The sequence below is a fragment of the Lycium barbarum genome, chromosome 12 (assembly GCF_019175385.1).
Source record: "Lycium barbarum isolate Lr01 chromosome 12, ASM1917538v2, whole genome shotgun sequence".
NCBI classification, from domain to species: Eukaryota; Viridiplantae; Streptophyta; class Magnoliopsida; order Solanales; family Solanaceae; genus Lycium; species Lycium barbarum.
This window is the reverse complement of record NC_083348.1, coordinates 87,919,729-87,937,163: the sequence shown is the minus strand read 5'-3', so window position 1 is coordinate 87,937,163 and position 17,435 is coordinate 87,919,729. Positions and strand designations below refer to the sequence as shown.

The window sequence follows — 17,435 nt, the reverse complement described above, 5'->3', positions numbered from 1 at the left end:
AAGCTGGGTAGTGGAATTTCCCCAAGTAAAGGTACTGGTCCGGCCATTGTCAACCTAAAAACCAGAGCATGGTTTCGATTAATTTGTTTAAAAAAAATAAATGAAAAAAGCTAAAAATCATGGTTTCAACTTAGATAATGAACTAAAGTTAATATTTTAGTTTGTTTTTCATTAGTATATTGACTATTAGCATTCACTCAAGTAAACTTAATAATATCATTTTACAACAAGTTAAATCTTGATATATATATATATATAACTAACCGCGCATTACGCGGGTACATATACAGTCAAATCTCTCTATAACAGCACCCGCATATAACATCCCTCTCTATAACAACCAAGTTTTTTCAGAATCGATTTTTTATGTTATATTTTACTTCTCTATAATAACATTTCACCTATAGCAGCAATAACTAACTTTATAACAGTACACTCTTTGTAAAATTACCCCCTATATAACAGTTTTTTTTTTTATAATATAATAATTGACCATTTTTATAAAAATAGAATATCCATGATTACTAATAATAAGTGTATAGATTTTGACCGAATATTTGATCATTTAATACACTATTTATGACAAAAAATATCATATGAATATATATATTTTCATTATGAAACGATTTTTCTTCGTTGTATAAAGTGTGATTAAGCTTAGAATTTGATAATTAAAAATGAAAATTAGATTTTATGCCTCTTTTTTGCCTATAACAGCGAAGTATTATTTAAATGTCAATGCTGTTATAAATGTATAATAGTCATTCTCTATAATAATTGAAAAATTTCGGACACAACGACGCTCTGACTATACTAATAAAGATAAAAAATGAAAGAAAACAAAACTCTCCCCCGCCCCTCCACCCCCAATTTACATCGGCAGAGGTCCCAACATTTTCGTGGAATTGGGGGCAAGAGCCTCCACAAAAACGCGTTATTTTAAATAACTTTTTGAAAGTTTCTACTCCCATCCTTTTCAATCTTTTAATTTTCCATTTGACTTCATAAACAGAAGACCTTTTCAATCTTTTAATTTTCCATTTGACTTCATAAACAGATTCAACTTCCAACACTTCAAAAACTGAAAAATTGGATTTAAACAACTTCCAACACTTCAAAAACTGAAAAATTGGATTTAATCTTCCTAACAAAAAGAGCACAGCCATTCTATTTATACTGTTTCTGTGTGGATTGGGCAGACAGCTATGGGTATCTTGAAATGGCTGATCATTCTAATATTCCAACTTTACTACCTTTTCTACCTCAACATAGCAGACCCTGATTTCACTTTTCAATCAGAATGTAAAGGTAATAAGACCGAGTTCTCCCCAAATAGTGCTTACGACACTAACCTCAACACACTCCTCTCCTCTGTTTCGCGTAACATAGACAGTGATGGTTTCTATAATACTACCATAGGCCAAGACCCTGACAAGGTTAGTCTCATCGCGCAATGCAGGGGAGACGTCGACTTACAAACATGCCGTGACTGTATAAATAATGCTACTCGCTTGATTGTAGAGGTATGTCCTTACAGGAAAAAGGCCTTTGGCATTTATGATAGGTGTCTGCTAAGATATTCAAATGAGTCCTTCATAGGCACCGTGTCGACTGACCCACAGCAAATTTATTATGTAATGCGAAATTTCTCGGATCCCAATTTGTTCTTTAACCAATATCTGACACCTGTGTTGGAAAGTTTACGAAGTCGAGCTTCAATGGGTGGGAAGCGCAAGTTTGCTGCTAATGTTACTGGCGCCCTTGATTTTCAGACAGTATATGCACTTGTACAGTGCACAGCCGATTTATCAGCTCAAGGTTGCTTCGAATGTTTGAGTACTATCTATAGAAGTTTGCCTGGCTGTGAATGTTATGCAAAATACGGCAACTACATTTTGATGCCCAGCTGCATTCTCCGGTATGAACCTTACTCTTTCTTCAATGAGTCGGCATTGGCTGAAGCCCCGCCGCCCTTATGGCGATCGCCACCACCAGCCTCATTGCCACCGCCACCCCCAGGTATTTGAAATATTTCAGGGGACATGCTGTTCAAGTCGAGCCTCTTTTGTTGGGCTCGGCGGTCTTAATTGCAAAGCTAGATCCAGATTATTCTGTGACTTGGGAGCGTAAAATTTGTTTCACAGTACTGCCTTTATATAGAAGTTCAGATCTACAGAGTAATTAATCGAGTAACTGAATTGTGGACTACAATTTTAATCATATACCCTGTGGTGCTTGCGATACTAACTTGATGCATTTTGTTAGGAAAGGATGACAAAACCGCACGAACTGTCATCATTATTGTTGTATCCACTGTCACAGTTGCTGTTTTTATTGTTTGTATTCTTGTCATCTTGATGAAGAGGCGAAAGAGGAAGCAGCTGGTGAGCAAAAGAGAGGGTACGCGTGGCTTGTTGACCTTCAATGATTAAGTTTTTTTTTTTTTTTTTTTGGGTAAATAAGGAAAATTAAATTTTAATTAAGACCATGTTTCACTGATTTGTTCTGAGCTATTACTACATTCTGTGTTGGTGAAGGTATATCGGTGGATGATACTAGTTTTGTAGAATCTTTGCAATATGATTTTTCAGCAGTTAGTGCAGCAACATATAATTTTTCCAATGCTAATAAGTTGGGACAAGGCGGATTTGGTCCTGTGTACAAGGTGATTAAATGTACTTTTCGTTGCATGAGTTTAACTTTTAGGCTGTAAAGATTCTTTGCACTGTCAGTGTATATAAATGAAGACTGTGTTGAATAACAACCAAGTTGGAGCAAGAATACTACTTAGTTATGATTTCATTGTTTTAATTCATAATTTTTCAATTTGTTCTCGCATTATGTTTCAGGGTAAGCTTCCAAATGGTCAGGAAGTTGCAGTGAAAAGATTGTCAGCAGATTCAGGCCAAGATGATCTAGAATTAAAAAATGAGGTCATGTTGGTTGCCAAGCTTCAACACAGGAATTTGGTTAGATTGCAAGGATTTTGCCTAGATGGAACAGAGAGACTTCTTATCTATGAATTTGTTCCCAATGCAAGCCTTGACTACTTTTTATTTGGTATGTATTGTCTAACTTTTAGTTTACCTGATAGTGTAATTCTTCCACACTGTCTATATATAGAAGTTAATTTTTTTTTTTAATAAGATATGGAGCTTGAGCATCAATCATTTATGTTCTTTGTTTAACATTTGTCCAATGGGAACACAGATCCGGTTAAACGCAGACAATTGGATTGGGAAAGAAGATCCAAAATCATAGGAGGCGTTGCTAGGGGAATTCTTTATCTTCATGAGGATTCTAGACTTCGGATCATTCATCGTGATCTCAAAGCTAGTAATGTTCTACTTGATGCAGAAATGAATCCTAAAATTGCAGACTTTGGTATGGCAAGGCTATTTACACTGGATGAAACTCAAGGCAACACAAGCAGAATTGTTGGGACCTAGTACGTTTTACAACTCTCATTAGATTGACTTATTTTTCATATCGTTTGGAAGGATTCTTTAACCATTTAGCAAGAACAAAAACCTCAATATACTTGTAAACCAAATCATTCCTTGAAATGTTACTAGAACATTCAAGATGAATTTTAATTTTTTATGTAGTTGCTTCAGAAACGTTACCTCATTCTTGTTTCTGCGTCTCAATTTTGTTGAACTGGAATTTTGGTCATCCCTGTGATTAAGGTGTGGAATGCTAGAAAGTCTTGTAATTTTTGTTTTGTCTTTGCAGTGGATATATGGCACCAGAGTATGCAATGCACGGGCAATTCTCAGTCAAATCAGATGTTTTTAGCTTTGGAGTGCTAGTCCTTGAAATTTTAAGTGGACAAAAAAACACGTGTTTCAGAAATGGAGAATCTGCGGAAGACCTTTTGAGCTATGTAAGTAACCAAGTTAATTAATCAACTACACGTTAATGTCAAACTAGTTGGGATCATCTTCATGCGTATAATCTTTTACATAGTCAATGTGTAGAGCTTCAACTCTGAATTAAAATGTCACAGGCTTGGACGAACTGGCGTGGAGGAACAACTATAAATTTGATCGACCCCATATTGAGGGGAAGCACAAGACTAGTTCGTGACATAATGAGATGCATCCACATAGCTTTATTGTGCGTTCAAGAAAATGTGACTGATAGACCAACCATGGCAGCAGTTGTTCTCATGCTCAGTAGCCTCTCTCTGAGTCTTCCAGTGCCTTCAAGGCCTGCATACTATATGCAGAGCAGTAGTGCAAAGATGCCGCTTATGCAAGAATACAACACAAGAATGTCAGAATCTAGTGAATTTGCCAAATGTAAATCTATTGGTTCATCACGAAATGAGGCGTCGATATCTGAGTTATATCCTAGATAATAGCTTTATATACAATTGCCTTTCTTAATGATGAGATGGATGAGATGCGGAGGCATGTGTCAGCAATGAATAAGAAACTTAGAAGCCCAGAGATCAGATCAACATGCTATGGTTATTTGCTCCCTTCCTCCCTCCGAGTCTAGTGTTAGTGCCTCCGATGAAAATGAGAAATAACTTGTTTATTTGAACTTAGTATCCTCATATCCTTAGTAAACATTTTACTGTTAGTGTTATTTGAGTTAATTGGTTATAGTTGAGAAGAGGGCTTCTGGCCTCATTTAATTGCAAGAAAACATAGACATAAATGTTCCTCAAGACCCAGACGAATACGTTTACTCCGATCAGTCGTAGCTGAGTGCTTAAATTATGTTTAGCTCTTCTGTTTGAATATTTGATGTTGCTTCTGTATAGTCGTTGTGGAAAGGGGAACCCAGAATAGAGCAAGTACATTAACCATCACACTTGCGGGGTGAACATCTTACGGGCAATCATCGACCTGCCTCGGTGTCTGGGCAAAGGGCCATTGGCCAAACAAATCGAGAATAAGGTTAGAACTGACTTGCATATACAGAGTTTGTCCCAAAATAATTCTTACTTCGGGAATTCAAGACTAAAGTTGATTATTATTTGCTACTATGTCCTTAACATTAAAGAAGTATGCACAATATTTAAGAGGAAAAACTAATCTACTTTAATCAAATAGGGTAACCTAGTAAACTATATCAAATACTTATTTTCTTTTTAATGGCGTGAAAAGAACTAAAACAACAATTAAAATGCGATGGAGGGAGTATTATTTTACATAACAAATGTGATATTCTAATAACAATCGATTCTTCCGTGACACTTTAAAAATAATGTATCAAAAATTAACCAAACCATATTGCCAAAGAGAAATCGAGATAGATTGAGATAGTTTTCAAAAACGTAATTTGATTATACACAATAGAGTAATTCTTTTTTTGTCGCAGTAGAGTAAATATGATACAAATTTCTTAAGATAATCGGCCGGCCAAACCAAACACTTAAAACCCCAAAACTTGTCCTTTTCGATTAGTTTACTTCATAGATTGAAAAGTCAGAGTCAATCTTCCAATAAGAAGTTGCGAAGACTTCAGAAAATGAAAAATTGGATTCCACCTTCCTAACTGTTAATACTGTCTCAATTAAGCTTTGCGTAAATTGGGTGCATAACTATGACTTCCTTGAAATGGCTGATCATTCTAATATTCCAATTTTACTACCTTTTCTACCTCAACATAGCACAGCCTAATTTCACTTTCCGATCAGCATGTAAAGGTAATAATACCGAGTTCTCCCCATATAGTGCTTACCACACTCACCCAGTGGTGGAGCCAAGATTTTCAGTAAGGGGGTTCAAAAATATAAAGAGGTAAATATACAAGAAGCTAAGGGGTTCAACACCTACTATATATACATAAAAAAATAATTTTAACCTTTAATATACACTGTAATTTTCTGCCGAGGGGGTTGAACCCCCCTCAACTACACTTGGCTCCGCCCCTGACTCACCTCAACACACTCCTCTCCTCTGTTTCACGAAATATGGATAGTTATGGGTTCTCTAATACTACCATAGGCCAAGACCCTGACAAGGTTAGTCTCATCGCGCTATGCAGAGGATATGTTCAATTACAAACATGCCATGATTGTATAAATAATGCTACTCGCTTGATTTTAGAGGTATGTCTTTACAAGAAATCGGCCTTAGTCATTTGCGATAAGTGTCTGCTAAGATATTCAAATGAGTCCTTCCGTGGCACCGTGTCAATTTACCCACGACTTTCTTATTATAACAACACAAATTTCTCAAACCCCCAATTATTTTTTAACCAATATTTGACACCCTTTTTGACAAGTTTACAAACTCAAGCTTCAATGGGTGGGAAACGCAAGTTTGCTGCTAATGTGACTAGTGCCCCTGATAATGTGACAGTACATGCACTTGTACAGTGCACTGCGGATTTATCAGCTGAAAGTTGTATCAATTGTTTAAGCTCTGGCTACAGAAGTTTGCCTAGCTGTTCATGTTATGGCAAGCTGGGTCTTAACTTTATGATGCCTAGCTGCAATTTTCGGTATGAAACTTACTCTTTTTTCGACAAGTCGTCATTGGTTGAAGCTCCGCCACCCTTATGGTCATCGCCGTCACCAGCATCATCGCCATCTCCACCACCAGCGTCATTGCGATCTCTTCCACCAGCCTCATTGCCACAGCCACCAACAGGTATTCGAAATCTTTGTGGAATTATATTGTACTTCATCTTCGTATTCATCTTCAGGGTACGCAGTAGCTGTTCAAGTCAAGCCGCTTTTGTTGGGCTAGACGGTCTCATTTGCAAAGCTAAATCCAGATTATTCTGTGACTTGAGAGCTTAAAAGCTGTTCTACAGTACTGCCAGTACATATAGAAGTTCAGATATAAAGTGCGTATGTAGAGTAATTAACACGAGTAACTAAATCGTGGACTACAATTTTAGTCATATACCTGTTGTGCTTGTAATTAGGTCATTATCCAATATTGTGCCTAATTAGCATATACTATATACTTCAATCAAATTGCTATTCTAGTTTAACTTTGCACTAGAATTGAAAAGAAGTGTGAAAAATAAGAATATTTGCTAACCTAATACTAACTTGAAGCATTTTTTTAGGGAAGGATGATGAAACCGCACGAACTGTGATCATTATTGTTGTACCCACTGTCACAGTTGTTATTTTTACTGTTTGTATTCCTGTTATCTTGATGAAGAGGCGAAAAGGGAAGCAGCCGGTGAACAAAAGAGAGAGTAAGCGTGACTTATACCTACAATGTTTAAGGAAAGTTGAAAAGTTGAATTTTAGGTAAGATCATGTTTCACTGAAATTTTGTTGTATGTTTTTATTACTACTTTGATGAAGGTATACACGGGGATGATATAAGCACTGCAAAATCCTTGCAATATGAATTTTCTATAGTTAGAGCAACAACAGATAACTTCTTAAGCGCTAATAAGTTGGGACAGGGCGGATTTGGTCCGGTGTACAAGGTGATAATATTGGGTTTACTTATTGTTGCATCAGCTTAACTTTTATAGCGAAAAAATTATTTACGCTAACGGTGTACAAAATTTAATCTTTTTTTCAATTTGTGCTTGTCTGCTTCAGGGTAAACTTCCAAATGGAAGAAAAATAGTTGTGAAAAGATTATCAGCAGATTCAAGACAAGGTGATTTAGAATTCAAAAACGAGGTCTTGTTGGTTGCCAGGCTTCAACACCGAAATTTGGTTAGGTTGCTAGAATTTTGCCTTGATAGAACGGAGAGACTTCTTGTCTACGAATTTGTTCCCAATGCAAGCCTTGACCACTTTTTATTTGGTATTATTGCTTAACTTTAAATCTTTAAGTTGCCCTGATCTTCTACACTGCAGTGTATAGAAGTTAAACTTTTTTATATAACATGGAGCTTATTATTCATATTTCTTGTCCAATGGAACACAGATCAGGTTAAACTTAGGCATCTGGATTGGGAAAGACGGTCCAAAATAATAGGAGGCGTTGCTAAGGGAATTGTTTATCTTCATGAGGATTCTAGGCTTCGCATCATTCATCGTAACCTCAAAGCTAGTAATGTTCTACTTGATGCATAAATGAACCCTAAAATTGCGGACTTTGGCATGGCTAGGCTATTACATTGGATGAAACTCAAGGCAGAACAAGCAGAATTGTTGGGACATAGTAAGTTTTACAACTCTTACTAGATAGATTCTTATTTTGCATAATTTTCCACTTAATTTGCAGTATAAATTGCAGCACAACATTTACTACTGTAATCCATGGGGTTCATTAATGGAACATGTATTTCTGACTTTTAACATTAAGTAGCTCCCTATTTTGACAGCTTATAGTTTTTCTGATCCCACTGTTTGGACATTCGAATGGTGACCCACTGTTTAAATTACTAAATCCCATAATTGAGTTTTTAGCCTTTGTACCTTAGTCTGTTGATGAGAAAAGAAAAATATATATGTTGAAGAAAAAAAAACTTAAAAATTGAATCATATTAAGTTGCGGAATGTTATGTAATTCTTGTTTTGGCATTGCAGTGGATATATGGCCCCAGAGTATGCAATGCATGGAATATTCTCAGTAAATCAGATGTTTTTAGCTTTGGAGTATTAGTCCTAGAAATTTTAGATGGCCAAAGAAACACTTGTTTCAGAAATGGAGAATATGTGGGAAACATTCTGAGCTATGTAAGTAATATAATAACCCAGCCAATTTATCAACTATACCTTTCAATTTCAAATTAGTTAAGATCAGTTGCGTATAAATTATTTTACACGCTAAAATTCTTTAATTAAATTGTTATAGGCTTGGATGAACTGGTGTGAAAGAACAGCTTCAGATTTTATAGACCCATGCTAAGGGGAACCTCAGAAAAGGTTGGTGACATAATGAGATGCATCCAAATAGCTTTATTATGCGTTCAAGAAAATGCAGTTGATAGACCAACTATGGCAGCAGTAGTTCTCATGCTCAGTAGTCTATCTCATAGTCATTCAGTTCCTTCAAGGCCCGCATACTATATGCACAATGATGTTAGCCCAAAGATTGCGCCTGTTCAAGAATACAAAGATCAATGCCAGAATCTAATCAACTAGCAAAAATTAAATCTATTTGTTTATCACAAAATGAGATGTCAATAACTGAATTATATCCTAGACAATAGACCATAGACAGATCAGAAGATGGTGGTGGAGTAACCAGATCTGGAAAAAGGAAAGTTAGCCGGATATTCCCTTTTCTGGCGAGAAATATATGGAATTTTAAGTTAAGATCATTTCACACTCACAAGGGATGTGAGAAATGTTTTCTTTGTGATGTCAGCCTATTGTGTTAATAGACGCATTTTGAATGTCGTTAGAGTGTCTATTAGGCACAAACATTCTATCTTCACTATTTTCTTCAAAATGTCTAGGATTTCTACAGATTGAGCAATTTAATTAGTCATGGCTATAGCTATTCAGAAATTAGTTCTTTAATCTGAATCGCTTAGGAGGATTTTCTTCGGAATCAGATAAGAGGAGCAACTAGCAGCAAGAATTTCCCACTTTTTGGGCTGGTTCTCACCAAATCCCGTCACATCATCCCCATGAATTAGAGTTGTTTGAATCCATTTAGTCCAAGAATCAATTTTTCGAAGCCGGCCGAAGGGAAGACCCAAATCAAGAGTTGACTGACTTTAGTTTTAGGACTAAGTACCGGCATTCATGTTTACATTATTTTATAGGAGTAAAGTAATCAGCACGGAATTGCAGCAATCATTCAAAGATTGAGCAACTTACATGGCTAATCAGAAATTGCTAGTCTTTCTTATTTTGCATACTTATTTTCCTTGGTCTCATCCTAGCGCAACCTGATTTACTATTCTACGATTGTGGTGACTACATTCAAAATGGTGCATACCTGAGCAATCTTAACACATTCCTTTCCTCCCTTTTGTCAAATATGAATGTAACTATGGTTTTTACAACACTTCAATTGGCCAAAACACGGACATGGTCAGTATTATGCACTTGTGAAGTGTAGTCCTGATTTATCTCCTAACGGTTGCTATGATTCATTAGTTGGTGCTTATGCAGCTATGACTACTTGTCCCTGCAATGGCAATAGGGGCAGTGGACAAATAGGTAGGGATGGCAAACGGTGTGGTGCCATGCATAAACACGCCCCGCTTAATTTTTTTAATTATTTTCTTGAATGAATTTGATAGTTTTAAGAAAAGCACCACTGATGCATAAGAATTATTTTACATAAACTGAATTCAGAGTTAAATAGATTTCAATATATGGATGAATAGACTATCACTTGGAAGGACTTTCTATAGAGATTCATACTTGCTAGTAAAGAATGTGAGAGAATTTCCAAGAGTTTATTCCAACTTTTTCTTCCTCTATCTCTTTTTGCTTTTTGTTTTCCACTATCCAGATTTTTGAAAAATATTCTTATTCTTGATGAACAAGGGGAAAAAAACCATAAAAGTATCTGTCGCCAAGGACCACACGAGAAAACCCAAAAAGTAAAATCTCACTACTAAACTGCAGCCACTTTGTGCTGCACTAACTAATAAATATCAAGACCATTGCTTCCTTTTTTTTTTTTTTTTTTTTTGACTCTTTTAAATTGGCTTACAGATTTGATCTTGTTGAATAATTATGACATCCGATCCTTACATAGTAGGAAAATTAGTTTAGATATTACTACATATTTGTCACCTTCATCGATATTTGCTAGCTTTATTTTTTTCTTTCAAAGATTAATAGCTGATGAGTGGTGGTACCATCTTATCTTTCATCAGTCCAGATTTTAGAGACGATAAGATTCGAATAGAAATCATTTCGAATATTGAAGTTCACGATAACAAATTGGTACCACAACCAACTGTAAAATTACACTAATTAAAGCCAATTTGCCAAAGTTGAATCATTAAAGCCACTTTCTTGTTGCATTTGAAAAGAGACTATAAGACATTATCTTCATATTGCCAAATACTAGGAAAAATTACTAATTGGTAGAAGCAATTATACAATTGTTAAAGTTTTCAGCCTAATATTTCCTCTTATCGTATCTCAAATAGATGCCCCTTCTTCCTCTTTGAGAACCTTAAAATATTTGACATAAATATTTAAAACATGTGACATTGTGCTTCTTTTAAGCAAAAAGTGGTCAAGATTCTATGAAAGCAGTGGTAAAAAAGATTGGTTTCTTCGGACATATTTGATGCACTGTTGATAAGAACATCAAAAGATGGATTCTTAGGGCTCAAACATCCAACTAGATATACAACAACATTTTCCAGAATAATAAAGCTTCATAATTGGGGAAAGACTTGGCCCATTTAATTTCCACAAAAATCAGAGTATAGTCAAATTATTTCACCAAAATTTGCCGATCTGTACGTAGTTTAAATATGAATTTTCGAAGATCTTTATGACTATATGTATATAGTCAGAGTCAAAATAATAGTGCACTCACACCCCTGTGGTACAGGTGCAACTGCAATTGAAGTCAACGTTATTTCAAAGCTGAAAAAGAAAGAAATGGTTTGCTTTTTCTGTGTTAATAGGCACTATTAATTTATTTCTTTTGATCATGTTGATAATGTTATATTTTTATGATAATTTTTATTATTTGTGTTTATGTTCATTTTATGTCTTACTATTAATTTGTTTTTATGATACTTTTTATTCTTATTCTCTCTCTTTTCATCTTTCTACACATAAATGCCTTTCTTACAACTTTGACAAGGACTAGTAATTAATGGGAAACAAATATGTGATGATACTTACAACTCGTGCCTAGGTGTTGTTATCACACGGACTAGTAATTAATAGGAAACAAATATGTGATGATACTTCAAATCTTGACATAATCAATCAGAGGCCGCGACTTTTGTGGTACAAAAAAAAAGTTGAACCAAAATAACATTAAAAAAAAAAATAGACTTCACGCACAAATTCTGTGCGTGAAAGGACCAAACTGTAAAGTTAAAACTTTGGTCCTTTCACGCATAGAATTTGTGCGTGAAAGAGGGCAACATAAACTGCCCCCCTGCCTTTGTTCTTTGGCCAATTTTTTTAAAAGTTCACATTTTTTCCGTACTTTGACTGAAGATTAGTCATGTTTCAAAACGCCAGAATATCAATATTTTATATAAAACTTAATATCTTTTTTTGCGTAAAATAATGACGGCTCATTACATCAAGTACACCTAAACGTTTGGATCGTCGTTTTAGGAGTTCTAAAGTGCCCTGAAGTAAGTTTTGTTTGTTTGGAAACTTGTTATCTTTAGATTAACTGTCATTTTTATAGGGTTTTGATTAATTTGGGACGTTGCACGAGTTATTATTAATCGACAATAAAGACTAAGATAACTAATCATCATTAAGAAACAACAACAACAACAACCCAGTGAAATCCCACAACGTGGGGTCTGGGGAGGGTAGAGTGTACGCAGACCTTACTCCTACCAAGGTAGGATGGCTGTTTCCGAGAGACCCTCGACTCAATAAAAACATAAAAAGAGGTCAGATACGGTTAAGAGATTCAAAGCGATATGGAAATGAAGTAACGCAAGCGACACAGATAACATAGAATAATCAAAGCACAGGAAATAACAGATAATAGCATAATAGCATAAATTAGAGCACAAGAAATTATACTACGATAATGCGACTATTAATAAGGCAGGGTAATGAGACTATCTACTAGCCTTCTACCCTAATATGGGTCCTCCAAACCCTCCTATCTGATTAAGAAAATCATCATTAAGAAAATAACAACCAAATATATATATAATATTAACATGAAATGTACACTTTATTTACAAATACACAATCTCAGGTCCCACATCTGGGAGCCTTTAGAGTACGGATAGGGCTAAGGCCAACCCCACCACCCTCACCATCATCTCCATTCTCCTTCTTCCTCTTAATCCGTACATGCTCTATGGCATGATCATCCTTGCTTCCCTTCCTTCCCTTCTTTCGACCCGTACCCTGGTTCATAACATGCTTCCTATGGGAGATGACGATGGGTGGTGGGAGTGGGAAAACAGCATCAGGAGTCTCGTCAATCTCATCAGGAGACCCGTCCACAGGCGCAGAAGAATGAACCTGAAATAACATACAAACAATTTAGTTTAGATTTAAATCTAAACTAAACATGAAATAAACAATTCATTAATAAATTATTTTATTTTATTGTAAAAATCAAATCTGTGTGTCGACAGCCTCCTGAGATGGCTGGTGAGAGAGCTCCTGAGCTGGCTCCTCAATGGTCTCCTGAGTGGACTCCGGAGCTGGAGATGGGTCCACAGGCGCAGAAGAATGAACCTGAAATAACATATAAATAATTTAGTTTAGATTTATTCTAAACTAAACATGAAATAACATCTAAAAAATAATTAATAAATTATTTTATTCTAAAAAGCAAACCTGTGTGTCGACGGCCTCCTGAGATGCCTGGTGAGAGGGCTCCTGAGCAGCCCCCGGAGCAGGAGATGCAGATGGTGTCAGAGCTGCAGATGGTGCCGGATCAAACACGAAGTCCTCGAACATAGCGTCGAAGTCCAGATCTAGGCCACCCTATAGATCACGAACCGGTCACTCACCCTATGGATCACGAAATGGTGGATGTGGAAATGAAGGCCAAGGCACATAATCTGACAAAGGGTCCAGCGTATACAGAGGTATCTATGAAGTCGACGGCCGGGAAGAAGAAGCCGATGAGATATTTGTAGTTGACGGCCGGTAAGAACTCGACGGGATCTCTGAAGCCGACGGAGCCTCATCACTTCTGCCAGCCCTTCCACCTCTGCCAGCCCTACTACCTCGGCCACCAGCTCCTCTGGCCCTACTCTCTTGGCGACCAGCACCTCTAGCACGGCCACGACCATCCGCTGCCTGAGGGGGGCACAAGGAACACTCTCACCGAGACGCTCAAAGTCATGTGCCTATAGCATACCAATCTCGGCAAGCTCAATCATCCGTGCTGCATACTCCGCTGCCTCGAGGGCCTCCATACGGGCAGTGCTCTCATAGCACATCGTCTGAACGGTACGTACGTGAAGTCCAGCTTAGCAGCACCCCAACTATAACATCCTGACTCGGCGAGATCATCAATATACCGAAGATACCTCAAGCTCACATGCGAACCCGAAGTGTTCGGGAACAAGATGCCCCCGAATATGATGAGTAGGTACAGACACGCACGTCGATCAACATCAGCCTGAGGTGTGTCCTCTCCAATCGGATGATCCATGTCTATGAGGCGCAAGTGATCATGAAGGGCCGACATCAAAACTCAACTCTGGCCCAAAAAATCATCACCTGGAGCCTCGAAACCGGTGAGCCTAGTCAAATCATCCTGGTAAGGCGGAAGCTTCTGAGGCTCTTCAATATACAATAGGCGTCCATCAACTTGTAGCACATAAATGACCTCCACATTCTGGAGGATAATGGTAACCTTACCGATGCAGAGATGAAATGTGTGCATCTCCGGTCGCCATCTCTCAATCAAGGTTGTCACTAGCGACCTATCGTGCTATACCCGACCAACATCGACGTACCGGTAGATACCTCCCCGACGTAGTATATCCAGGAAGCGAGGATGTGGGGCGCGAGCAGCTAAGATCTCCCATGCTGAGTCCCCCAATCGGATACAGACCTGAGCCTCAGCCTGTAGCTCGGATGTCCATATATGCTGCGACCTATGCTCCCGCTGAAGATAGAGTAACTCTCGTCGAAGGGCCCCGGATCAAGAGGGTGGTGATACATCTGTTTTACGCATTTTAAATCAATCATTAACAAGTAATAATAGTTATGTAATCTTTTATCAAAAATTATATTAAGGATTGTGGTGATCCATCTGTTTTATGCATTTTAAATCAATCATTAACAACTAGTATTAGTTATTTAATCTTTTAATGAAAATTATATTAAGGGTTTTCTATCCTAAACTACGGGTTTTCAATCCTAAACTAAGAGTTTTCAATCCTAAACTAAGGATTAAGGGTTTTCAATCCTAAAATAAGGGTTTTCAATCATTAACAAGTAATATTAGTTATGTAATCTTTTATCGAAAATTATATTAAGGATTGTGGTGATCCATATGTTTGACGCATTTTAAATCAATCATTAACAAGTAGTATTAGTTATGTAATCTTTTATCGAAAACTATATTAAGGGTTTTCAATCCTAAACTATGGGTGTTCAATCCTAAACTAAGGGTTTTCAATCCTAAACTAATTAGCAAATAAATAAATTAACAATTAAAATATAAAGATTAATAATTAATAAGTCAAATAATTAACAATTAGCTAGCAAACAATTAGCATAAACAATTAATAAATAAACAATTAACTAACTAATCAAACAATTAACAAATTATTAACATATAATTAATAAATAAACAATTAACTAACTAATCAAACAATTAACAAATTATTAACAAATAAACAATTGGCTTAACAAAAACTAAATAAATAATTAGCTAGTTTAAAAATTGAAATAGCTAATCTAACAATCAACAAATACTTAAGTCGCTAATCTAACAATTAACAAATACTAAATAAACAATTAATAAATAAATAAATAATTAACAACAAATAAAAAAAATAAAAAAAAATGAAAAAAGGGGGCAGTCCAAACAGCCCCCAATAACACAAAAAAAAAAAAATTTAAAAGTTTTTTTTTCGACATCCGCAACAATTACACAATAGTCATGCGTAGGGTAATAATATATTTAACAATGTAATAGAAAATTCGTAGTGAAATACTTAGATTGAAGGCTTTTTTTTTTTTTGAGTTTTTGAAATGAGTTCTACGCTGCTCTATTCCGAAACCAAACCTTCAATATACCAAGAATATTGACTTTCGAATTGAAAAACAACACGAAAACGGCGTTTTCTATGCTTGGGGACCACGGAATTGCCTTTAATGGCGTTTTGGTTTTTTTTTTTTTTTTTTTTTTTTTTTTTGTGAAACGAGGGACCGTTGTGGGGAAGGAGAAGGGGCAGCTTATGTTGCCCTCTTTCACGCACAAAATTCGTGCATGAAATCTACTTTTTTTTTTTTAGTGTTATTTTGGTTCAACTTTTTTTTAATTGTACCACAAAAGTCGCGGATTCAATCAATCAATGTAATCTGTGGGGGAAAAAATCAATGTAATCTCAATCTTTCGGCCTCACAAATGTAAAAAGCGCAAAAATTAGTCGTAGATGTGTATGGCCTCGAACGTATTATGCAGCATAAAAAGAATGACAGAGAGTTGCAAACATATTTTGTAGTCGTGTTAAAGATTTTTTTCCCTTTAAATTCTCCATAGCGTTGAACCAGTAATTATTAAGGTATATCGCGTATTGCAAACTTTCTATCTTCTTTGTTTATTATTATTTCCAATGTTTGGATATGATAAACAAGGAATTGTAGTAAAATCTTTTAGTTTGAAAACCTAATTCAACGGTTTGATTACGTGAGACTAGATTTGCAACCCAAAAGCACCTTCTATATGGCACCCTTCAATGAATATGCACTCAATTCGGAAATAAGGAGCTAGAAACTAAATTGTGTTGACATAAAGCGGGTATATTTTGATGATTGACAAAGTAAATGAACAAGGCAAGTAAATCAGGTTTAGAGGCGATGCAGAGACAGAGTGAATGAACCAGCTACAAGATGCGAATGAAACAGAGACAGGTCCAAGGTGAAGTGATGCAAGATTCAGAGGTGAAAGAACCAGGTGCTTGAACCAGACAAGAACATCTTCCAGCTCAGAGTCCCACTGCAAGTAGGATTTGTGGTTTATGGTAAAGACTAGGCGAACAAGTTTACAAGATTTCTTGTCATAATTAATAAGATACATCAGACTACAAGGACACTAAAGTCGTGTGAATACAAAAATTTCAAGTCAACTCAAACCCTAACTCTCATAATGGGTCTTACCATATAGTGATTGAGTTCCGCCGACTTGATGCAAACCTAGTACTATATATATCCAAGTCATGTCATAAAGAAGTTTTACACACTCATAAAAAGAGAAAATCAGAAACTGAACAAACCCTATCAATGCAATAGTTGAGGAAGTTCTGATTACTGAAGTGTGCCTTGATACAAGGACGAAGACCGAAGAATCTGTTTAATGGAGTTTATGTTTTACAGTTCTTGAGTCTAGAATTTTGTATTAGGATTGTTTATCGAGTTGTACCTTATTAGTTTTCATAGAAGCAATTATTTGAGGTATAAACGTTAGTCAAATTTAACTTCAAGTTGGGATAATTTGAAGTGAGCTCATTAGTCTAGGGAGATTATTGATCAGATGGGAATTAGAGTATAGTTCCTACGTTATAGAATTTCTTTCTTGAATTTGCAAAGGCTTACCGTTGTAGTGGAGTTTGAAAAAAATCCTGTAGAGGTTGTGTAGGTCGTGATTTTTTTCACCCTTTGTGAGTCGGGTGGTTTCCACATAAATATTATTGTGTCCTTACTTTTCAGTTATTACTATTCCATG

General features: G+C 36.2%; 1 protein-coding gene and 1 pseudogene across 4 annotated transcripts; both read left to right on the top strand.

Moving 5' to 3' along the window:
* Positions 1-1,031: 1,031 nt before the first annotated feature.
* On the top strand, positions 1,032-4,551 carry LOC132623726 (cysteine-rich receptor-like protein kinase 10). 4 transcript variants are annotated; one of them, XM_060338528.1, is made up of 7 exons: positions 1,032-2,019; positions 2,266-2,400; positions 2,538-2,665; positions 2,850-3,060; positions 3,211-3,448; positions 3,736-3,886; positions 4,010-4,551. In XM_060338528.1, the coding sequence occupies exons 1-7, from the start codon at positions 1,206-1,208 to the stop codon at positions 4,361-4,363; spliced, it is 2,031 nt and encodes a 676-aa protein (XP_060194511.1). In that variant the 5' UTR covers positions 1,032-1,205; the 3' UTR covers positions 4,364-4,551. The 4 variants fall into 4 exon arrangements, with proteins under 4 accessions (XP_060194511.1, XP_060194513.1, XP_060194515.1 ...); XM_060338530.1 differs by having other exon boundaries at positions 1,778-2,019; positions 2,271-2,400; XM_060338529.1 differs by having other exon boundaries at positions 1,824-2,177.
* Positions 4,552-4,816: 265 nt separating this feature from the next.
* On the top strand, positions 4,817-9,842 carry LOC132623727 (cysteine-rich receptor-like protein kinase 44; annotated as a pseudogene).
* Positions 9,843-17,435: the final 7,593 nt, after the last annotated feature.